Source organism: Dendropsophus ebraccatus, chromosome 5, assembly GCF_027789765.1.
Source record: "Dendropsophus ebraccatus isolate aDenEbr1 chromosome 5, aDenEbr1.pat, whole genome shotgun sequence".
In the NCBI taxonomy this organism is placed as follows: Eukaryota; Metazoa; Chordata; class Amphibia; order Anura; family Hylidae; genus Dendropsophus; species Dendropsophus ebraccatus.
This window is the reverse complement of record NC_091458.1, coordinates 5,414,840-5,439,295: the sequence shown is the minus strand read 5'-3', so window position 1 is coordinate 5,439,295 and position 24,456 is coordinate 5,414,840. Positions and strand designations below refer to the sequence as shown.

General features: G+C 46.3%; 1 protein-coding gene and 1 long non-coding RNA gene across 2 annotated transcripts; both read right to left on the bottom strand.

Annotated features, from left to right (window-relative positions):
- Nucleotides 1-11,465: 11,465 nt before the first annotated feature.
- LOC138793974 (zinc finger protein ZFP2-like) lies at nucleotides 11,466-15,626 on the bottom strand. Its single transcript, XM_069972738.1, has 4 exons — nucleotides 15,453-15,626; nucleotides 15,310-15,337; nucleotides 14,675-14,854; nucleotides 11,466-13,043 (listed from the first exon to the last, which is right to left on the bottom strand). Exons 1-4 carry the CDS (start codon nucleotides 15,624-15,626, stop codon nucleotides 11,722-11,724), a joined length of 1,704 nt encoding a protein of 567 aa, XP_069828839.1. The 3' UTR covers nucleotides 11,466-11,721.
- A 406-nt stretch (nucleotides 15,627-16,032) lies between these two features.
- On the bottom strand, nucleotides 16,033-23,657 carry LOC138793360 (uncharacterized). Its single transcript, XR_011363245.1, has 3 exons — nucleotides 23,609-23,657; nucleotides 21,384-21,529; nucleotides 16,033-16,129 (listed from the first exon to the last, which is right to left on the bottom strand). It is a non-coding gene; the product is annotated as an uncharacterized lncRNA (long non-coding RNA).
- Nucleotides 23,658-24,456: the final 799 nt, after the last annotated feature.

Here is a 24,456-nt window from a genome sequence, read left to right as displayed (position 1 = left end):
TAAGATTACGTGCCTGGTATATACATATATCTATATAAGATTACCTGCCTGGTATATACGTATATCTATACAAGATTACCTGCCTGGTATATACATATATCTATATAAGATTACGTGCCTGGTATATACATATATCTATATAAGATTACTGCCTGGTATATACATATATCTATATAAGATTACTGCCTGGTATATACATATATCTATATAAGATTACTGCCTGGTATATACATATATCTATATAAGATTACTGCCTGGTATATACATATATCTATATAAGATTACTGCCTGGTATATACATATATCTATATAAGATTACGTGCCTGGTATATACATATATCTATATAAGATTACTGCCTGGTATATACATATATCTATATAAGATTACTGCCTGGTATATACATATATCTATATAGGATTACCTGCCTGGTATATACATATATCTATATAAGATTACTGCCTGGTATATACATATATCTATATAAGATTACTGCCTGGTATATACATATATCTATATAAGATTACCTGCCTGGTATATACGTATATCTATATAAGATTACTGCCTGGTATATACATATATCTATATAAGATTACCTGCCTGGTATATACATATATCTATATAAGATTACTTCCTGGTATATACATATATCTATATAAGATTACTGCCTGGTATATACATATATCTATATAAGATTACGTGCCTGGTATATACATATATCTATATAAGATTACTGCCTGGTATATACATATATCTATATAAGATTACGTGCCTGGTATATACATATATCTATATAAGATTACTGCCTGGTATATACATATATCTATATAAGATTACTGCCTGGTATATACATATATCTATATAAGATTACGTGCCTGGTATATACATATATCTATATAAGATTACTGTCTGGTATATACATATAACTATATAAGATTACGTGCCTGGTATATACATATATCTATATAAGATTACTGCCTGGTATATACATATATCTATATAAGATTACGTGCCCGGTATATACATATATCTATATAAGATTACGTGCCCGGTATATACATATATCTATATAAGATTACTGCCTGGTATATACATATATCTATATAAGATTACTGTCTGGTATATACATATATCTATATAAGATTACGTGCCTGGTATATACATATATCTATATAAGATTACGTGCCTGGTATATACATATATCTATATAAGATTACTGCCTGGTATATACATATATCTATATAGGATTACCTGCCTGGTATATACATATATCTATATAAGATTACGTGCCTGGTATATACATATATCTATATAAGATTACTGCCTGGTATATACATATATCTATATAAGATTACGTGCCTGGTATATACGTATATCTATATAAGATTACGTGCCTGGTATATACATATAACTATATAAGATTACGTGCCTGGTATATACATATATCTATATAAGATTACTGCCTGGTATATACATATATCTATATAAGATTACGTGCCTGGTATATACGTATACCTATCCTAAGATAAGAAGGGAAATAGATGGGACAACTTCTGTGTTATATCGGCTGTAGTCGCCATCTGGAGAGAATCCGAGGTCACCGTTGTCTCCTTCCTGCATGAATGTTCTTAATTGTCAAAAACTTACACCACTAAATTGTCACCAACCCGTAACAATTCCTGGGGTACATAAGAAGATGGCCAGTCTGTAACCTTGTCTCTTCCACCAGAGAGATTGACACAAGTGGTCGGGGTTCTCAGAACTCCCCAGTTGGTGTCCATTCACCTAAAGATGAGTATGTCAGGTCTCATGACGTCTGTAAGCGACGCAACAGAATAGATCGCATATGCATCCTCTTGCGGCAGATGCTGTCAGTATGGGACCAAAGCATAAACAGCCGACATTGGGTGATTGTTTATATCCACAGATACAAGGGCCTTCTTGAAGTGATGTTTTTCTCAGTCAGTGGCAGACCAATCTCACCCTCAAAGTGGGTGCAGGTAACCACTGATCCATCCAACACAGGGTGAGGCGCCCCTATTCAGGAGAGGCAGGCGAAGAAAACTTTGTTCCTAACAGAAGTGGCAGCCATCCAACATGTGAGAGATGAGAGCGGTAAGTGAGCTCTAGTCCACTTCAGCATATCTACCCATGGGGAAGCTATCGGAGTAAGAGCCAGAACCCATCTACAGTAGTGCATATCCATCTATGGGGAAGCTATCGGAGTAAGAGCCAGAACCCATCTACAGTGCTGCATATCCATCTATGGGGAAGCTATCAGAGTAAGATCCAGAACCCATCTACAGTGGTGCATATCCATCTATGGGGAAGCTATCGGAGTAAGAGCCAGAACCCATCTACAGTGGTGCATATCCATCTATGGGGAAGCTATCGGAGTAAGATCCAGAACACATCTACAGTGGTGCATATCCATCTATGGGGAAGCTATCGGAGTAAGATCCAGAACACATCTACAGTGGTGCATATCCATCTATGGGGAAGCTATCGGAGTAAGATCCAGAACCCATCTACAGTGGTGCATATCCATCTGTGGGGAAGCTATCGGAGTAAGCTCAAGAACCCATCTACAGTGGTGCATATCCATCCATGGGGAAACTATCGGAGTAAGAGCCAGAACACATCTACAGTGGTGCATATCCATCTGTGGGGAAGCTATCGGAGTAAGAGCCAGAACATATCCACAGTGGTGCATATCCATCTGTGGGGAAGCTATCGGAGTAAGAGCCAGAACCCATCTACAGTGGTGCATATCCATCTGTGGGGAAGCTATCGGAGTAAGATCCAGAACCCATCTACAGTGGTGCATATCCATCTATGGGGAAGCTATCGGAGTAAGAGCCAGAACCCATCTACAGTGGTGCATATCCATCTATGGGGAAGCTATCAGAGTAAAAGCCAGAACCCATCTACAGTGGTGCATATCCATCTATGGGGAAGCTATCGGAGTAAGATCCAGAACCCATCTACAGTGGTGCATATCCATCTGTGGGGAAGCTATCAGAGTAAGAGCCAGAACACATCTACAGTGGTGCATATCCATCTATGGGGAAGCTATCAGAGTAAAAGCCAGAACCCATCTACAGTGGTGCATATCCATCTATGGGGAAGCTATCGGAGTAAGATCCAGAACACATCTACAGTGGTGCATATCCATCTGTGGGGAAGCTATCAGAGTAAGAGCCAGAACACATCTACAGTGGTGCATATCCATCTATGGGGAAGCTATCAGAGTAAAAGCCAGAACCCATCTACAGTGGTGCATATCCATCTATGGGGAAGCTATCAGAGTAAGATCCAGAACACATCTACAGTGGTGTAACGCCTGGAGTAGTGGATCCACTGGACCGTCACTAGCGATGGCACTAACCTCACCAGGGAGCGGAGTCTAAGGGGCTGCTGGTTTCCACCAGAGCCCGCCGCAAGGCGGGAAGGACTTGCTGCTGCAGGCGACCCCCAGGTCGCTACCCCTGGCTTGGTTGCTAGTGACGGCAGGCGAGGCGTGGCAGGAGCAGTAGGCAGGAGATGGTGCTGGCAGAGGTCTGTAGGCGTAGCCGCAGGTGACAGGCTGAACAAAGGAGCGATAGTGTGACAGAGGAGCAGGAACCAGGAACAAGGACTGGGGACCAGGTAGCGGACAGGAATCAGGAACAAGGACTAGGGACCAGGTAGCGGACAGGAATCAGGAACAAGGACTAGGGACCAGGTAGCAGACAGGAATCAGGAACAACAGGGAGCTGGGCCAAACGCTATGGGAAGCATGTAGAGGCTCCAACACCTGTAGTGGGGCAGGGCTGGAATTTATAGGAAGTGATTAGTGCAACTTCCAATTAGGGGCGGACTGGCCCTTTAAATCTGAGACAGCCGGCGGGGACGCGTGCGCCGGCCGGCACAGTGGGTGACAGGAGCGGGGCGAGGTAAGGCGCCCCCCGGGGCCGAACTCGTAGCAGCGCCGGGTCCCTGCACATGGACCCCGGCAGCTGCATGGAGAGGTCGTGACAGTACCCCCCCCGTGACAGTACCCCCCCCCTTTGGCCTCCCCCTCTTTCTTGCCTGCAGATGGAGGCAAATCAGTGATGAAGTCCATCCCTATGTGGCGAGGGGATGTGGATTTGCGGATGAAACCCTTCTGTAAGTTCTCCCGGATGTAAGAGGACATGGCCTCAGTCTCGAGTACGGAGAGAGGATACACCCGACCTTGTGGAGAAGTTCCAGGAAGGAAGTCTATGGGATAATCGTACGCCGGATGAGATGGTAGAGAGTCCGCCTCCTCGGCAGAGAAGGCATCAGGCAAGTCTTGGTATTCCGCCGGTAGGCCGGATAGAGGCTTGTCGGGGTCGGGTGACAACATAGAGTACTTGGGCTGAGGTGACCTCAGACACTGGTTGGAACAGTCCTGACCCCAACTAAGAATCTCCCCGGTTCTCCAGTCCAGCTTAGGGGCATGTAATCGCAGCCAAGGGAGTCCCAGGAGGATGGTGGAAGAAGAATGGGGCAGGACGTAGAAGGAGATCTTTTCCTGATGTGAAGTGCCCACCTGGAGGACTAGAGGTGCGGTCTGGTAGTGCACATGCTCGGTAAGAATCTCGCCCGTGACCGAGGAGATAGTCAGGGGTCTGGCTAGTGGGGTCACGGTTAGCCGCCATCTTTGGACCAATGTAGCTGCAATAAAACTGCCTGCTGACCCAGAATCGAGAAAGGCAGTAGTCTGGTGAGTTTGTCCTGAGGTGTCTGGATGGAGACTGGCACAGACAACCTTGTAGAGGTGGCATTCACACTTAGGGAGACCTCTCCCACCGGACCTAGGTGCTGGCGTTTCCCGCACGCTTGAGGACGTTGGGGACATCTCAGCCGAAAGTGATCCGAACCACCGCAATAGAGGCAGAGATTCAGCTCCAGACGACGAATTCTTTCATCAGGCGTCAGGTGAGCCCGTTCCACCTGCATAGGAATCTCAGGAGTCGACTGGGACACCGGAACGTCAGGATTCTGGAAGACCGGCGCCAGCTGGTGATGGCGACGGGACAGGCTTACTCGCCATTCATGCCAGACCTCCTCCTCTCTCTCAGAAAAACGAGCATCAACCCTGGTGGCCAGTAGGATGAGTTCGTTCAGGGAGGTAGGTAGGTAGGTCTCGGGCGGAAAGCACGTCTCTCACCCGACTGGACAGGCCCTTCTTGAAGGTGGCTATCAGAGCGCCTCATTCCAGTCTAATTCTGCCGCCAAGGTGCGGAACTGGATGGCGTAGTCACCAACAGAGGAGCTCCCTTGAGAGAGGTTGAGGAGAGCAGTCTCAGCTGAAGAGGCACGGGCAGGTTCCTCAAAGACGGAGCGAAACTCAGCCAGGAAGGTTCGGAGATTGGCAGCAGCAGGGTCATCTTGGTCCCACAGCGGCGTGGCCCAAGCCAGAGCTCTACCCTCCAATAGGCTGATGATGAAAGCCACTTTAGAGTGCTAGGTGGGAAACTGACTACTTAAAAGTTCAATATGCATGGTGCATTGAGTCAGGAATCCTCTGCACAACTTGGAGTCACCAGCGTATTTGCTTGGGAGAGCCAGTCGAAAGTGTAGAAAAAGCAGCAGGAGGTGGTGTGCGCTGGGCTGTAGTATGCTGCTGTAAGGCGGCAGTCAGTTGTTGGATCTGCTGCAACTGTTTCTGGATTTGTTGCGCCTGTAGGGCGACCACTCGGGCTACTTCGCGGATATCAGGCACCTTGCCGGGATCCATGGTTGGAGCCTACTGTAACGCCTAGAGTAGTCGATCCACTGGACCGTCACTAGCGATGGCACTAACCTCACCAGGGAGCGGAGTCTAAGGGGCTGCTGGTTTTCACCAGAGCCTGCCGCAAGGCGGGATGGACTTGCTGCGGCAGGCGACCCCCAGGTTGCTACCCCTGGCTTGGTTGCTAGTGACGGCAGGCGAGGCGTGGCAGGAGCAGTAGGCAGGAGATGGTGCTGGCAGAGGTCTGTAGGCGTAGCCGCAGGTGACAGGCTGAACACAGGAGCGATAGTGTGACAGAGGAGCAGGAACCAGGAACAAGGACAGGGGACCAGGTAGCGGACAGGAATCAGGAACAAGGACTAGGGACCAGGTAGCGGACAGGAATCAGGAACAAGGACTAGGGACCAGGTAGCAGACAGGAATCAGGAACAACAGGGAGATGGGCCAAACGCTATGGGAAGCATGTAGAGGCTCCAACACCTGTAATGGGGCAGGGCTGGAATTTATAGGAAGTGATTAGTGCAACTTCCAATTAGGGGCGGACTGGCCCTTTAAATCTGATACAGCCGGCGCGCGCTCCCTAGGGGACGGGGACGCGCGCGTCGGCCGGCACAGCGGGTGACAGGAGCGGGGCGAGGTAAGGCGCCCCCCGGGGCCGAACTCGTAGCAGCGCCGGGTCCCTGCACATGGACCCCGCCAGCTGCATGGAGAGGTCGCGGCGGCCCGGAGCACGGGACGCCGCCACGGCCGTGACAAGTGGTGCATATCCATCTATGGGGAAGCTATCGGAGTAAGATCCAGAACACATCTACAGTGGTGCATATCCAACTATGGGGAAGCTATCGGAGTAAGATCCAGAACACATCTACAGTGGTGCATATCCATCTATGGGGAAGCTATCGGAGTAAGATTCAGAACACATCTACAGTGGTGCATATCCATCTGTGGGGAAGCTATCGGAGTAAGAGTCAGAACCCATCTACAGTGGTGCATATCCATCTGTGGGGAAGCTATCGGAGTAAGAGCCAGAACCCATCTACAGTGGTGCATATCCATCTGTGGGGAAGCTATCGGAGTAAGAGCCAGAACCCATCTACAGTGGTGCATATCCATCTGTGGGGAAGCTATCGGAGTAAGTAACCCATCTACAGTGGTGCATATCCATCTGTGGGGAAGCTATCGGAGTAAGTAACACATCTACAGTGGTGCATATATATCTATGGGGAAGCTATCGGAGTAAGATCCAGAACCCATCTACAGTGGTGCATATCCATCTATGGGGAAGCTATCGGAGTAAGATCCAGAATCCATCTACAGTGGTGCATATCCATCTATGGGGAAGCTATCGGAGTAAGATCCAGAATCCATCTACAGTGGTGCATATCCATCTATGGGGAAGCTATCGGAGTAAGATCCAGAACCCATCTACAGTGGTGCATATCCATCTGTGAGGAAGCTATCGGAGTAAGATCCAGAACCCATCTACAATGGTGCATTGGGGCAGGTGATCAGCAGCATTTACTGTTATTTTTTTGCATGGACCAAGAGATCTATCCAGCAACAAGGGAATTTGCAACGCCTTAATGTAAAAGGCTAAAGCCATGATATAATGGAATGGTCTCTGGACAAGAAGATGTTCTGGCAAATCACCAGATATTATATTGGTCCCATGGCCATTTTGAGTAAAACCAGAATGCGTGGTTTTAACTCCCTAAAACTACTGGGGACGATAACCAGTAGAAGTTTTTGTAAAAAGACAATACAGGATCAGGTCTCATTAATCCTGACAGGCCCCTACTGATGAGCTCAGGCTCTTCAGAATCGGTGGTCAACATGCTTCTGCTATTAAATGCAGAAGCCACAAATAGAACCTTTCGGAGGTTCAAGAAGGTTTTCTATCCTGGTGTGAGAAGGATCAAACCTTCCATATCACCCTCAACTGAGGCGATCCTTCGATTTCTCCAGGATGGGTTTGAGAATGGGCTAAAGCTGCTACCGTCAAAGTACATGAGATTTATTACAGCTACGCAGAGGATTAAAGCGACTGTCATGGATCCAGCTTCCAAGTGGGATCTGGGACTTGTCCTGGATCACCATGCAAGGCTCCGTTTTGAGTTCTTATCTTTGGTTGAATTAAAATAACTGTGCACTCAAGGTGCTTCCTAGGAGCTGTTACATCTGTTATACGCAGGAGTGTGTCCAGGCATTAGGAGCCACTGAACCAGATCGTGCTATCTTTTAGGACTTAGTTGCCTTTTACCCTTAAGGTTCCTTCCTTATCCAACATTACTCAGCAGATTGAGCGAGTCACCTGTTTTTTGCCCAAATTCCTCCATTAAGGAAGAGTTACACCTGCGCTATCTGGATGTGGGCCGAGCCTTGAGCCTGCGCTCTATGGATGTGGGGCGAGCCTTGAGCCTGCGCTCTCTGGTTGTGGGCCGAGCCTTGAGCCTGCGCTCTCTGGTTGCGGGCCGAGCCTTGAGTCTGCGCTTTCTTGTTGTGGGCCGAGCCTTGAGCCTGTGCTCTCTGGTTGTGGGCCGAGCCTTGAGCCTGCGCTCTCTGGTTGTGGGCCAAGCCTTGAGCCTGCGCTCTCTGGTTGTGGACCGAGCCTTGAGCTTGCGCTCTTCTGTTGTGGGACGAGCCTTTAGTCTGCGTTTTATTTTGCGGGCCGAGCCTTGAGTCTGCGCTTTCTTGTTGTGGGCCGAGCCTTGAGCCTGTGCTCTCTGGTTGTGGGCCGAGCCTTGAGCCTGGGCTCTCTGGTTGTGGGCCAAGCCTTGAGCCTGCGCTCTCTGTAGGTGGGCCGAGCCTTGAGCCTGCGCTCTGTAGGTGGGCCGAGCCTTGAGCCTGCGCTCTCTGTAGGTGGGCCGAGCCTTGAGCCTGCGCTCTCTGGATGTGGGCCGAGCCTTGAGCCTGCGCTCTCTGGATGTGGGCCGAGCCTTGAGCCTGCGCTCTCTGGATGTGGGCCGAGCCTTGAGCCTGCGCGCTCTGGATGTGGGCCGAGTCTTGAGCCTGCATTTTTTGATTGTGGGCTGAGCCTTGAGCCTGCGCTCTCTGGTTGTGGTCCGAGCCTTGAGCCTGCGCTCTCTGGTTGTGGGCCGAGCCTTGAGGGGGTTTTCTCTTGTATTTTACTCTCGATTTGCTCCCTGGATCCTTTGTTTACAATCTCGATGGAAGGTCCCCTATAACTGCACAGCAGGGCCGGCTGCAAGTTTTATCGGGCCCTCGGGTGACAGAGCCTCAGCGGGCCCCTCATACATCCATCCATCCTCTATGCACAATCAATTGACACACCACTAACAGTCGCTCCAGGTCTGTCTCCGTCTCCTGTGTCTTCTGATGTCCAGCCCCTCACCCTGCACTACAGTGATCAGGCTGAACATCAGCACACCGGGCTCCTCTCTCTTTCTGGGCCCCCCTCTCTCTTTGGGCCCCTGGAGGCACTTGGGCTCTGGCATTTGCCTGGGTAAGCCCTGTGCTGATGCTGCTAAACAGCGAGCTGTACAGTTTATGGCTCCCTGCTCAGTGTACAGGGACTCCTATCAGGTCCCTGCTTCTATAGCTCCTGAGTGGTGGCCTGTATGGACAGTGCGCTGATCCCCTAACAGGTGTCCCTGCTTATGTTCTCATCAACCTGAAAGGAATCCCAAAAAAATCTGTTACAACCACTGTATGTTACATACATGACTAATGTGCTCACTCCATCTGTATCCGCAGTGATATATATCACACTGCGGCACCGACACTGGAGAGAAAACCACCGATCTGCTGCAATCACTGCTGCACTGTCTATGCCATTAGAGGAGGAGGAAGGATTCTCCCAGCGGAGCCCCAAAAAGTGATTACATACTACTACTACTACTACTACAATATATATACTTATATATTTGCCACAAAGAAAAAACAGGTAACCAGCACAGCGGTAAATAATATGCCCTAGTACATGAAGGTGGATATATTGCCGTATAGGAGGCTACATATAACGATGCCGTATTCCCGGGGTGCTCGGAGCAGAAGCCAGCAAACAGTCAATGTTGAGGTAAGAGAAAAGAAGTTCCGCACTCACCGGATCCGATGCAATCAGGCAAATCAGAGTACTTTTAGGCTAGAAGATAGGCTGGTATAGCCTGAAACGGCCGTCGCTGCAAGAGGCGCTTTGAGCACCCTATTCCATCCCCTCCCCGCTATGTGTAAGTCCACACAATAAAGATTTGCCTGATTGCATCGGATCCGGTGAGTGCGGAACTTGTTTTCTCTTACCTCATCATACCATTATATATACTACTATAAATATATACTATATGTACTACTACTATATACTATTATATATATACTACTAATATCTACCATTATATATACTACTACTATATACTACTGCTGGGTTGTTAGGTTACACTGAAAGCCGATAATTCCCTGGTACGCGGAGTGTCTGGAAGAGAGATATAACCAACAATCACAGTATAACGTCCCCTCTACCCAGAGGGAGAACCAAGTCATGGAGGAAAGAAAATTGTATGGAAAATAGAAAAAGATTTATAGATAAACATTGTCTTTATTTGGTCAAAGTGTAAAAAACCTACAGTGATGTGTATGTGTGTGTGTATACATATATGTGTGTGTGTGTGTGTGTGTGTGTGTGTTTGTATATAAAGCCTGTAGTCACACATAGAGTCCAGAATAACGTATGGGGAGAAGCATATAATAATAAAATTAAGCAGATTGCTCTCCTGTCCCTCTCCCTCCTCCTCTTCTCCCTCTTCCTCCTCCTCTTCTCCCTCTTCCTCCTGTGACTTTTGCCTCCGCTGTCACTTTGCTTCAGTCTCTTCCTCCTGTGACTTTTGCCTCCGCTGTCACTTTGCTTCAGTCTCTTCCTCTCCCTTCTCCTTCCTCTCCCTCCTCTTCTTCCTCTTCCTCCTGTGACTTTTGCCTCCGCTGTCACTTTACTTCAGTCTCTTCCTCTCCCTTCTCCTTCCTCTCCCTCCTATAAATTTTTCCTCCACTGTCACTTTGTTTCTGTCTCTTCCTCCTCTTCCTCCTGTGACTTTTGCCTCCGCTGTCACTTTGCTTCAGTCTCTTCCTCCTCCTCTCCCTCCTGTGACTTTTGCCTCGGCTGTCACTTTGCTTTAGTCTCTTCCTCTCCCTTCTCTTTCCTCTCCCTCCTCTTCTCCCTCTTCCCCCTCCTGTGACTTTTGCCTCCGCTGTCACTTTGCTTCAGTCTCTTCAATACTCCTCTTCTCCCTCTTCATCCTGTGACTTTTGCCTCCGCTGTCACTTTACTTCAGTCTCTTCCTCTCCCTTCTCCTTCCTCTCCCTCCTCTTCCTCCTCCTCTTCCTCCTGTGACTTTAGCCTCCGCTGTCACTTTGCTTCAGTCTCTTCCTCTCCCTTCTCCTTCCTCTTCTCCATCTTCCTCCTCCTCTTCTCCCTTTTCCTCCTGTGACTTTTGCCTCCGCTGTCACTTTGCTTCAGTCTCTTCCTCTCCCTTCTCCTTCCTCTCCCTCCTCCCTCTTCCTCCTGTGACTTTTTCCTCCGCTGTCACTTTGCATCAGTCTCTTCCTCTCAGATTTCTCTCCTGTTGGTAATTTCCTGCTCTCCTGAAGAGATGATCGTTCGAACTCGAACCTTCGGCATTTGACTCCCGCTGCCTTCCCGTTCAATGGGAAAGGTGGAGACAGCCTGAGTACCGCCTGGGACATAGGCTGTATCCCTGTTTTCCAGGTGGTACTCGGGCTGTCTCCATCTTCCCCATGGAACGGGAAGGCAGCAGGAGTCAAATGCCGAAGGTTCTAACCTGAACTCCAGCCCTGTTCAATCATCTCTCTCCTCTCCTGTCAACGCCTCCTCACTCCTTTCCTCACAGAGTTTGTATCCCGGATCTCTCTAGAAGGAGCTTATCCTCTTGGACACGACATCCAGGTATATACAGTCTCTTCATTTTGTGGATTCAACATTTAATTTCTTTTTAAATAATTTTCCCCATAAAGAATGTCATGGCCTCTTCTCTTCTACGTGAACTTTCTGATGAGCAACAAGATGTGATTTATATGCAAAGCATTTCCCACATTCTGAACATGAATAGGGCTTCTCTCCTATGTGAATTATCTGATGTCTAACAAGACTTGATTTACATGAAAAATATTTCCCACATTCTGAACAAGAATGTGTTTTCTCTCCTGTGTGACTTCTCCGATGCGTTTCCAGATTAGCTTTAGATATAAAAAATTTCCCACATTCAGAACATGTATATGGCTTTTCTCCTGTGTGAGTTCTTTCATGCATTACAAGACTTGATTTACTTGAAAATGATTTTCCACATTCACAACATGAGTATGGCTTTTCTCCTGTGTGACTTCTCTTATGCAGAACAAGATACGATTTATTTGAAAAACATTTCTTACATTCTGGACATGCATATGGCTTCTCTCCAGTGTGGATTCTCTTATGAGTATTTAAATACGCTTTAGTTGTAAAACATTTACCACATTCTGAACATGAATGTTGCTTCTCTCTTGTGTGACTTTTCCCATGTGCAACAAGACTTGATTTTGATATATAATATTTCCCACATTCAGAACATGGAAAAGACTTGTCTCTTATGTGAATTGCCTTATGAGACGAAAGCTCTGATTTTTTTGTAAAAGATTTCCCACATTCAGCACATGGATAAGACTTTTCTTTTGTGTGAGTTGCCTTGTGAGACGCAAGCTCCGATTTTTCTATAAAACGTTTCCCACATTCTAAACATGAATATGACTTCTCTTTTATGTGACGTATTTCATGTGTGTAAAGACTGGTTTTAGATCTAAAATATTTCCCACATTGAGGACACGGATATGGACCCTTTTCTGTGTGAGATTCCTGATGTTTAACAAGAACAGCTTTTTGAGCAAAACGTTCCCCACATTCTGAACATGAATATGGATATTCCGCTGTGTGCAGTCTCTCATGTGACACAAGCTCAGACTCATCTGTAAAACATTTCCCACATAGTGAACATGAATACTTCTTCCCTGTGTGACTTCTTCTGTGTGTTACGAGATCTGAGTTTTTTGTAAACTCTTTCCCACATTCACCACAATGAAACCTTTTCCGGTCTGTCTGATCTGTCCTTGTGGTAACAACCTGTGATGGGTCAGGAGAAGGTTCCTCATGATTAGGGGGATTATATGATAGATCTGTCCTGTGACCTCCTGGATGTACAGTAAGGTCCCGGCGGGTTTCTCCTGAGAAGTGCTGCTCCACTTCTTCATCTTCTACTTTATAATTTAATGATAATTCAGAGTTTCCGTCAGCCGCATCACTGGGATTCTCTGTTTGAAATAAAAATGATTAGCTTATTATTATTTTTTTTACCCACCATGGAAACGCATAGATCCTGATCATCGCTCCCTCCTTTATATTCATTTTCCGCCTCCTCCCCTCTGGGTCTGGAGGATACGGCATCTAAACCTCCATGTTTTTTGCATTTCTATGAGTAGATACATATAGGGGGCGGGCTTGGCTTTCATTGGCCGTCTGCTTTTATGTGGTTTATATGCAGATTTTTTCTTCCATGTTACAGATATTAATCAGCTTGTTGTATTTTGGCTGAATCTCGCCCTCTGGTTTGTATGGTACCTGCCTGTTTAGTTGTTGATTACCCCTGTGGCTGTGGTCATTTATACTAGTTATATGGGGGATACATGTTGCTGTATATTACACACAGTAGATGTAATATCATCAGTCTGTCCATCACAGTGTAATGCCCAGGAGTGAGGGACATTCGCTATACTGGAAGGCCATCACTTTATTTCCTATGTCTATTATAAGGTGTTGACTGTGGTCGCAGCGGACCCTGCAGGGTAAGCCGGACTATGACACGGGAGGTTTGGAGGGTGCTGCTTTTCCAATGTCTGTAGAGAACAGTTTTTAGAGGTAAAAAACAGACATGTTGACCTTTTCAATGTTATGTCTAGGAAGAAACTGCTAGGTCATTCCTATAGACTTGTATGGAAACTCAATACAAGTCTATGGCATGTTTACTGTGACAGCTGACTCTTTGGACTGATTCCCCATTGGGGTGCACCACACCTTAATTCCCCCTCCAGAGAGCAGCAACACGTGGAGACAGAGCGGCAGTGTCTGGGGGCCGAGAGTTGGGGCCACTTCTACCCCAGGTGCTGCAACCACAGCGATCACTGTTGTCTTTATTACACAGAGCGATAATCAGCCACATCATGTCATATAGTCCTAACACCCTATCTGGAGCATCAGAGGAGCAGTCACCGCTTTACTGCCCCAGGGCCCAGTAAGTAGAGCTTCCCATACTGCACTATACATAGCAGCGGGGGTCACCTCCCATATACACAGGGGGTCACCGGGGCCTGAAGGGTTACTGTAATGTAGCTGTAAGGTGGAGCCCCCCCCTTATATCCCTGTCACCCCCCTCACTATACTGCACTATACATATATACACAGGGGGGGGGGGGGGGCCTGAAGGGTTACTGTAATGTAGCTGTAAGGTGGAGCCCCCCCTTATATCCCTGTCACCTCCCTCACTATACATATATACACGGGGGGGGGGGGGGCTGAAGGGTTACTGTAATGTAGCTGTAAGGTGGAGCCCCCCCTTATAGCCCTGTAACCTCCCTCACTATACTGCACTATACATATATACACAGGGGGTCACCGGGGCCTGAAGGGTTACTGTAATGTAGCTGTAAGGTGGAGCCCCCCCTTATATACCTGTCACCTCCCTCACTATACATATATACACAGGGGGGGCCTGAAGGGTTACTGTAATGTAGCTGTAAGGTGGAGCGCCCCCTTATATCCCTGTCACCTCCCTCACTATACTGCACTATACATATATACACGGGGGGGGGGGGGCTGAAGGGTTACTGTAATGTAGCTGTAAGGTGGAGCCCCCCCTTATATCCCTGTCACCTCCATTATACCATACCTGGGGTAGCAGCTCCCGGCGTCTCCTCCTCCTTCACCTCACTCATACACCGGGGATCGCTCCTCATCCTCTCTTCTTCTTCTTCTTCTTCCTCTTTAATCCTGTAATTTCCCTCCGGACAGTCCTGGGAATACAGAGGACGGGGACATCTCTCTGCTGGATTTCTCCTCCTGGATCCATCTGTAGGGAAGACACAGGGACTGAGTACATTGTGTATATGTGATGAGGGATGATGGGGGTCTCGGTGCCCCTCACCCCTGGTCTCCTCTATAATCAGTAGGTCTCCTCTTACCCGGTGATGTGAGGGGCGGCTGATCCTCCATCATGACCTCCTTGTACAGATCCTTGTGTCCTTCTACATACTCCCACTCCTCCATGGAGAAATAGACGGTGACGTCCTGACACCTTATAGGAACCTGACACACACAATGATGTCGTCATCCTCCAGACACCTCCCACCTTGGTGTTATATGTCCCAGCATTCCCAGCAGCATTGCTCACCTCTCCAGTCAGGAGCTCAGTCATCCTGGTGGTCAGTTCTAGGATCTTCTGCTCATGGATCAGTGATGGAGGTGGAGGATCTGTGATGGGGCTGCTGCTCCAGCCTCCTGACACAGGGGGCGCCACACACTCACCACACCACTTCTTCACTACTGTGTAATCCTGTGTATGGTGAGACACTGATCACTACAGAGAGTCTAACAATCCTTCCCCTCTCCAGTCATCTCCCTGTATTATCTATAGGGATAAGAGGGAGGGGATGTGACGCATGGCTCACCTCTCCGGTGATCAGGTGGATTATCTCTAGGGTGAGCTCTAATATCCTGGCCGCCATCATGTCTCCCGCCTTCTCCAGCCTTGGGGGGTCATTGATGAGAAGGGGCGGCTGATCCTCCATCATGGCCTCCTTGTACACATCCTTGTGTCCTTCTACATACTCCCACTCCTCCATGGAGAAATAGACGGTGACGTCCTGACACCTTATAGGAACCTGACACACACAATGATGGCGTCATCCTCCAGACACCTCCCACCTTGGTGTTATATGTCCCAGCATTCCCAGCAGCATTGCTCACCTCTCCAGTCAGGAGCTCAGTCATCCTGATGGTCAGTTCTAGGATCTTCTGCTCATGGATCAGTGATGGAGGTGGAGGATCTGTGATGGGGCTGCTGCTCCAGCCTCCTGACACAGGGGGCGCCACACACTCACCACACCACTTCTTCACTACTGTGTAATCCTGTGTATGGTGAGACACTGATCACTACAGAGAGTCTAACAATCCTTCCCCTCTCCAGTCATCTCCCTGTATTATCTATAGGGATAAGAGGGAGGGGATGTGACGCATGGCTCACCTCTCCGGTGATCAGGTGGATTATCTCTAGGGTGAGATCTAATATCCTGGCCGCCATCATGTCTCCCGCCTTCTCCAGCCTTAGGGGGTCACTGACCATCGTCTGTCAAGAAAAACGTCTGGTTACAGGTGGGTACAGTGTTATATATCACTATGTGGAACTATGTGTGATTAGATATATAGTATACAGCTCCATCCCATCCGCCTATAGAGGATTTACAGACGTCTCATGTACCTGATAATTATCCCCAGTTTATTCCATGATATAAAGATTTGTAAAATAGAAGAAGAGAGGTTCCTATTTGGTGCAGTTTGCAGTCACAAAGGTCAGACGTTTCCTGGGGGTCTTGACCAGGTTTGCAGACGCTACAGCTGGGATTGTGTCCCCCTCCCCATCTTCCCCACATCATTCTTGCTTCGGGGCTGTCATGGGGGACAAAACTGAGTTTCAGCTCCTCCAAACATTTTGTATTGGTGCATTTTGTAAAGAGTCGTCTACAGATACCAGCAGCGTATGGAAGGAAGGATGGATGGGGCAGTGTATCTCCAGATACAACAAGCTCCTTCCCTCAGTAAGAGCAGTGAGGAGACTAAGGGAAGACCACAAACACCAAAGGAACAACAACCAAAGGGACAACTGAGGAGGAGAAACCCCCAGCCGGGACAACTGAGGAGGAGAAACCCCCAGCCGGGACAACTGAGGAGGAGAAACCCCCAGCCGGGACAACTGAGGAGGAGAAACCCCCAGCCGGGACAACTGAGGAGGAGAAACCCCCAGCCGGGACAACTGAGGAGGAGAAACCCACAGCCGGGACAACTGAGGAGGAGAAACCCACAGCCGGGACAACTGAGGAGGAGAAACCCCCAGCCGGGACAACTGAGGAGGAGAAACCCACAGCCGGGACAACTAAGACTAACACACTAGATATATAAATACAATACTAATATATATATATATATATATATATATATATATATATATATATATATATTGTAAGAGAGGCATGGTTTGGGAGCACAGATATCTGCCACTGAAGTGGTTAAACTGTGTCTGGTAAGCCCTGGGTGTGTCTCTGGGAACCAAGGGGTTAACCCAGACACAGGTAAAGCAGGATTGATAGCCTGGTTGTCTGTGTTGGCCATAGCTAACATAGACAGATGGTAAAAATACGTACTGGGACCTGCTTTTTCTGGAGTGAGTGAGGTTGGCAGTGGGACGCTCACTCCACCCGGACTTTGGTCCTGGGCTTCCATAGCCCACAGCTGGGGGTCATCAGGGCCTTAAAAAGAAGCTCACTGCAGTGCTGAGTGGGGCCAGACCTGGAGAACTGTCTGCTGGAATACTGAAGGGATTGCATGGGCCACACCATACTTTATTTGTACCCGTGGGCTGGATAGCTGGTCCCATGTATAGTCATGTGACGCTAAGTGTGAAATAAAAACATTTAAATTGGACGTTACCCTGTCTGTGTCCCTGCTTACTGCACTGCTACCTAGGATCGATCAGAGCTATTCCCCACATATGGTGGCTCGGAGCAGGTATGGTGCGCTGAAGCAAAAAGCCACAACCATGGAGGAGCTAATTAAGCAGCTGGTTCAGTCCAACTTACAGCAGCAAGAAACTAACAGACTGCTAGCACAGCAGATGACAGCACTAGCGGCTGCACAACAAAAGCTGGGTGCAGCGATGCCGGAACATGACGCCAGGAGGGAAGTCTGGAAAGCCATGACAAAGATGACGTCCGAGGATGACGTAGAGGCATTCCTGATGGGCTTCGAAATAGTGGCCACCCGCGAAAGGCTGCCGCAGCAATACTGGGCTGAGGTGTTGGCCCCCTTTCTCATCGCAGAGCCACAGCAGGCCTACTTTGACCTAAACGAGCAGGAAGCCCGGGATTATGCAACGGTGAAAGCCGAGATCTTAGCCCACTTAGGAGTTGATCTACACCTTCGGGCTCAAAGAGTCCATAGCTGGAGGTACCAAGAGGCGTTACCAGAGGTACTGGGCTACCCAAGCTCTGACGAAGAAGGCCTCTCAGTCCCCGGCCAACCCCAAGCCCCAAAGGCCCATGGTATCTGCTAGTTCCCGGGCAAGATCAAATCCCTATGTCTGGGAGATACCCAAGGGGAGGAGGAGGGGGAGGCTCCCATCTGTTGGTCCTGCCAGGAGCCTGGCCATATTGCAGCCAATTGCCCCCACGTAACTGAGCCTATGGACTGCAGCTCTGCACGGAGGGTGTCCCTTTATGCAGCCCCGGTTTTTACGGCTGCCATTCCAGGCTCTGTTGATGAGTGCCACCTATGCCACCTAGGTCCTGGCCCTGCTGGACTCTGGAAGTCGGGTGACACTAATTAATGGGTCCCATGTCGACCCTGGGTCTGTAACGGGCCACACATTAGGGGTCCTGTGTATTCATGGAGATGTAAAAGTCTATCCCACCGTGGCTGTTGCCATCCAGACCTCGTGTGGAGAGAGACTACATGAGGTAGGGGTTGTCATGAACTTGCCCCATGACCTTATTTTGGGACGGGACTTCCCCTTGTTCTGGACTCTGTGGCGGAGAAATCAAAGGTCGGGTAGCCCGCTGCCTAGAGTACCCCCCAAACAGAGAGGACAAGACCTAGACCCTGAGCCCAATGACCCAGACTCTGGGGTACCTGCCGTAGGGGTGACCTGTGAAGAAAATAATGTTAATTCTGTATTTCCCCTAGAGGTAACGGCAGGCGAGACTGAGGAGTCAGTGACCGGGCCACAGTTGTCGGATTTGGAGGTATCCCGTGACAACTTTGGCACCGCACAGCTCCAGGACCCCACACTGCTCCGGGCCAGGGAAAATGTTGTGGTAGTGAATGGGGTGCCACAGCACGCCAATGCTGATCAAATATTTCCCCACTTTATGGTTGACCAAGACCTACTATACCGAGTTGATAAGTTGGGGGGTTAGACCTGTGAGCAATTACTGGTACCATAGCCTTATCGCCAAACGGTTCTGATCTTGGCTCATAAACATGTGCTTGGTGGACACCTAGGTACCACAAAAACGCTGGATCGCATCTTGCAGCGATTCTATTGGCCAGGGGTATACAGTGAGGTTAAACGTTACTGTGAGTCGTGCCCCAAATGTCAATACATGCACCCATGGGACATTTTCAAAATCCGCTGATACCTCTACCCATCATCGAGGTCCCATTTGAAAGGATCGCCATGGACTTGGTAGGTCCATTGGTTAGGTCTGCTCGGGGGCACCAGCATATACTGGTAGTAATGGACTATACTACCTTTTATCCTGAGGCCATCCCACTGCGGCACACATTGGCAAAGCTGATAGCCAAGGAGCTATTTGCCATGTTTTGCCGAGTGGGACTACCCAAGGAATTCCTTACGGATCAGGGTACCCCTTTCATGTCCAAAGTCACCAGAGAACTGTGTAAACTCTTCAACATAAAACAGCTACGCACCTCTGTATACCATCCTCAGACAGACAGACTAGTAGAAAGGTTTAATAAAACCTTGAAGAGTATGCTGAAAAAGGTGGTGGACAAGGATGGGAGGGACAGGGATGTAATGTTACCCTATTTAATGTTTTCCATTCGGGAGGTACCACAGGCCTCTACTGGGTTTTCTCCCTTTGAGTTGATCTATGGCAGATATCCCAGAGGCCTGCTGGATATTGCAAAGGAGACTTGGGAGCAGGAACCCACCCCCCACATAAAAGTATTATAGACCACATTGCTGGTATGCAGGACAGGATGGGGCCATTATGCCCATTGTTAAGTAGCACATGGAGGCTGCTCAAAGGGTCTACAACGGGTCCGCCACAGTAAGGACCTTTAACCTTGGCGACCGGGTTTTGGTTCTAATTCCCACCGTGGAAAGCAAATTTTTTGCCAAGCGGCAGGGACCCTATGAGATAATCGAGAAGGTGGGGGAAGTTAACTACAGGGTACGTCAGCCTAATAGGAGGAAGCCCGAGCAGGTGTACCATGTCAATTTGCTGAAATCTTGGAAGGACAGGGAGAGTCTGCTTACAGAAAGGTCTCCAGCTAATCTTCCTTCTGTACTACCCCCTAAGGCTACAGTTACGCCTGCGGTGGTCGGTGCGGAGGTGACAATTTCGGAAACCCTCACAAAAGGACAACGCCAAGAGGCTAGGGAATTTGTAGCCAGGAATGCAGACGTGTTTTCGGAATTACCTGGGCACACGTCTGTAATCAAGCATGACATTGTCACAGAGCCAGGGGTAAAAATTCGTCTAAGACCATACCGAGTCCCTGAGGCACGTCGGCAGGCCATTGCAGAAGAGGTACGGAACATGCTACAGTTAGGCGTCATAGAAGAGTCCAAAAGTGAATGGGCCAGTCCCATTGTTCTGATTCCCAAACCAGATGGGACTCTTTGTTTTTGTAAAGATTTTAGAAAGGTAAACAAAGTTTCCAAATTTGACGCCCATCCCATGCCACGTGTAGACAAGCTTATTGAAAGACTGGGAAGCGCTCGGTATTTCACTACGCTTGATCTCACCAAGGGATACTGGCAAGTACCCCTAACTGAGAGCGCTAAAGAAAAGACAGCCTTCATCACCCCTGAGGGTCTTTTCCAGTATGTCGTGTTACCGTTCGGACTTCACAGGGCCCCCGCGACGTTCCAACGCCTAATGGACATAGTGCTGAAGCCTCACAGGAGATACGCATCAGCATATCTGGATGATATTATCATCTTCAGCTATGGCTGGGAGAGTCACTTGGCCAAAGTACAGGCCGTAGTGGACTCTCTAAGGGCAGCTGGCCTCACTGCAAACCCCAAGAAGTGTGCTGTTGGGATGGAGGAGACGTGCTACTTGGGGTATGTGATTGGACGAGGTGTAATTAAGCCCCAGGTCAACAAGGTCGATGCTATCCAGGGATGGCCTCAACCTGTGAGCAGCAAACAGATCAGGGCATTCTTGGGCATTGTTGGGTATTACAGGCGGTTTATACCCAACTTCGCCACAGTGTCCGCTCCCCTGACCGACCTTTTGAAAGGTAAAGGGTCAGTCATGGTGCGGTGGAATGCAAAAGCAGAAAGCGCTTTTCAGGCTTTGAAATTGGCGTTGTGTGGATCCCTCGTCCTCATTACGCCAAGCTTTAAGAAAGAATTTATTGTGCAGACGAATCATCAGAGGTAGGGCTGGGAGCTGTTCTGTCACAGGAGGTGAACGGAAAGGAACATCCAGTTACCTACCTGAGCAGAAAACTCACACCAGCCGAGAAAAATTACAGCATCGTAGAAATGGAATGTCTGGCGATAAAGTGGGCCTTAGAGGCACTAAGATATTACTTGTTGGGGCGACGGTTCCGTCTGATAACTGACCACTCACCCCTCACTTGGATGAGTAGGTCCAAAGAGAGAAATGCCACAGTCACAAGGTGGTTCTTGTCTCTGCAAAATTTTAGTTTTTCAGTGGAGCATCGAGCCGGGAGACTGCATTGTATGATGTCAGGAGTTTGCCCCAGTGGGTCTAAACTGAGGGGGAGGGAATGTAAGAGAGGCATGGTTTGGGAGCACAGATATCTGCCACACACTATAGATATACCCTATATATAATACACACGCTATATATAATACACACGCTATATATAATACACACGCTATAATACACACACTATAGATATACGCTATATATAATACACACACTATAGATATACGCTATATATAATACACACACTATAGATATACGCTATATATAATACACACACTATAGATATACACTATATATAATACACACACTATAGATATACACTATATATAATACACACTATAGATATACACTATATATAATACACACTATAGATATACACTATATATAATATACACTATAGATATACACTATATATATATAATACACACACTATAGATATACACTATATATAATACACACTATAGATATACACACTATATATAATACACACTATAGATATACACTATATATAATACACACACTATAGATATACACTATATATATATAATACACACTATAGATATACACTATATATAATACACACACTATAGATATACACTATATATATAATACACACTATAGATATACACTATATATAATACACACACTATAGATATACACTATATATAATACACACACTATAGATATACACTATATATAATACACACACTATAGATATACACTATATATAATACACACTATATATATATATACACTATATATAATACACACTATAGATATACACTATATATAATACACACTATAGATATACACTATATATAATATACACTATAGATATACACTATATATATATATAATACACACACTATAGATATACACTACATATAATACACACTATAGATATACACACTATATATAATACACACTATAGATATACACTATATATAATACACACACTATAGATATACACTATATATATATAATACACACTATAGATATACACTATATATAATACACACACTATAGATATACACTATATATATAATACACACTATAGATATACACTATATATATAATACACACTATAGATATACACTATATATAATACACACACTATAGATATACACTATATATAATACACACACTATAGATATACACTATATATAATACACACTATATATATATACACTATATATAATACACACTATAGATATACACTATATATAATACACACACTATAGATATACGCTATATATAATACACACTATAGATATACACTATATATAATACACACTATAGATGTACACTATATATAATACACACACTATAGATATACACTATATATAATACACACACTATAGATATACACTATATATAATACACACTATAGATATACACTATATATAATACACACTATAGATATACACTATATATAATACACACACTATAGATATACACTATATATAATACACACACTATAGATATACACTATATATAATACACACACTATAGATATACACTATATATAATACACACACTATAGATATACACTATATATAATACACACTATAGATATACACTATATATAATACACACACTATAGATATACACTATATATAATACACACTATAGATATACACTATATATAATACACACTATAGATATACACTATATATAATACACACACTATAGATATACACTATATATAATACACACTATAGATATACACTATATATAATACACACAATATAGATATACACTATATATAATACACACACTATAGATATACACTATATATAATACACACTATAGATATACACTATATATAATACACACACTATAGATATACACTATATATAATACACACTATAGATATACACTATATATAATACTATAGATATACACTATATATAATACACACTATAGATATACACTATATATAATACACACACTATAGATATACACTATATATAATACACACTATAGATATACACTATATATAATACACACACTATAGATATACACTATATATAATACACACTATAGATATACACTATATATAATACACACTATAGATATACACTATATAACAATGAATACAAATCTCACTTCTCATCACTAACCTCTCTATAGGAGGAGGATCCCGGTTGTCTTAAGGACCTTTGATGATGTCACAGTCATGTGATCAGTTATGTGGGAGGAGTCATATTGTACAGCTAAAGACAGTAAAGGACCTTTAGTGATGTCACAGTCATGTGATCAGTCACATGGGTGGGAGGAGTCAGCTACAACCTACATGAGAAGACACGACTGCTTCTCAGTCCTCGAATAGTTAAAAGACAACTCCAGCGGGACCCCCCCCCCCAAAAAAAAACACAGACACACACTGTAGTCCTGTATATTACCACACACCATGCTGGGAGATGTAGTCCTGTATATTACCACACACCATGATGGGAGATGTAGTCCTGTATATTACCACACACCATGCGGGGAGATGTAGTCCTGTATATTACCACACACCATGCTGGGAGATGTAGTCCTGTATATTACCACACACCATGCTGGGAGATGTAGTCCTGTATATTACCACACACAGCATGCGGGGAGATGTAGTCATGTATATTACCACACACAGCATGCTGGGAGATGTAGTCCTGTATACTACCACACACACACTATGCTGGGAGATGTAGTCCTGTATATTACCCCACACTATGCTGGGAGATGTAGTCCTGTATATTACCACACACCATGCTGGGAGATGTAGTCCTGTATATTACCACACACCATGCTGGGAGATGTAGTCCTGTATATTACCACACACCATGCTGGGAGATGTAGTCCTGTATATTACCACACACCATGCGGGGAGATGTAGTCCTGTATATTACCACACACCATGCTGGGAGATGTAGTCCTGTATATTACCCCACACTATGCTGGGAGATGTAGTCCTGTATATTACCCC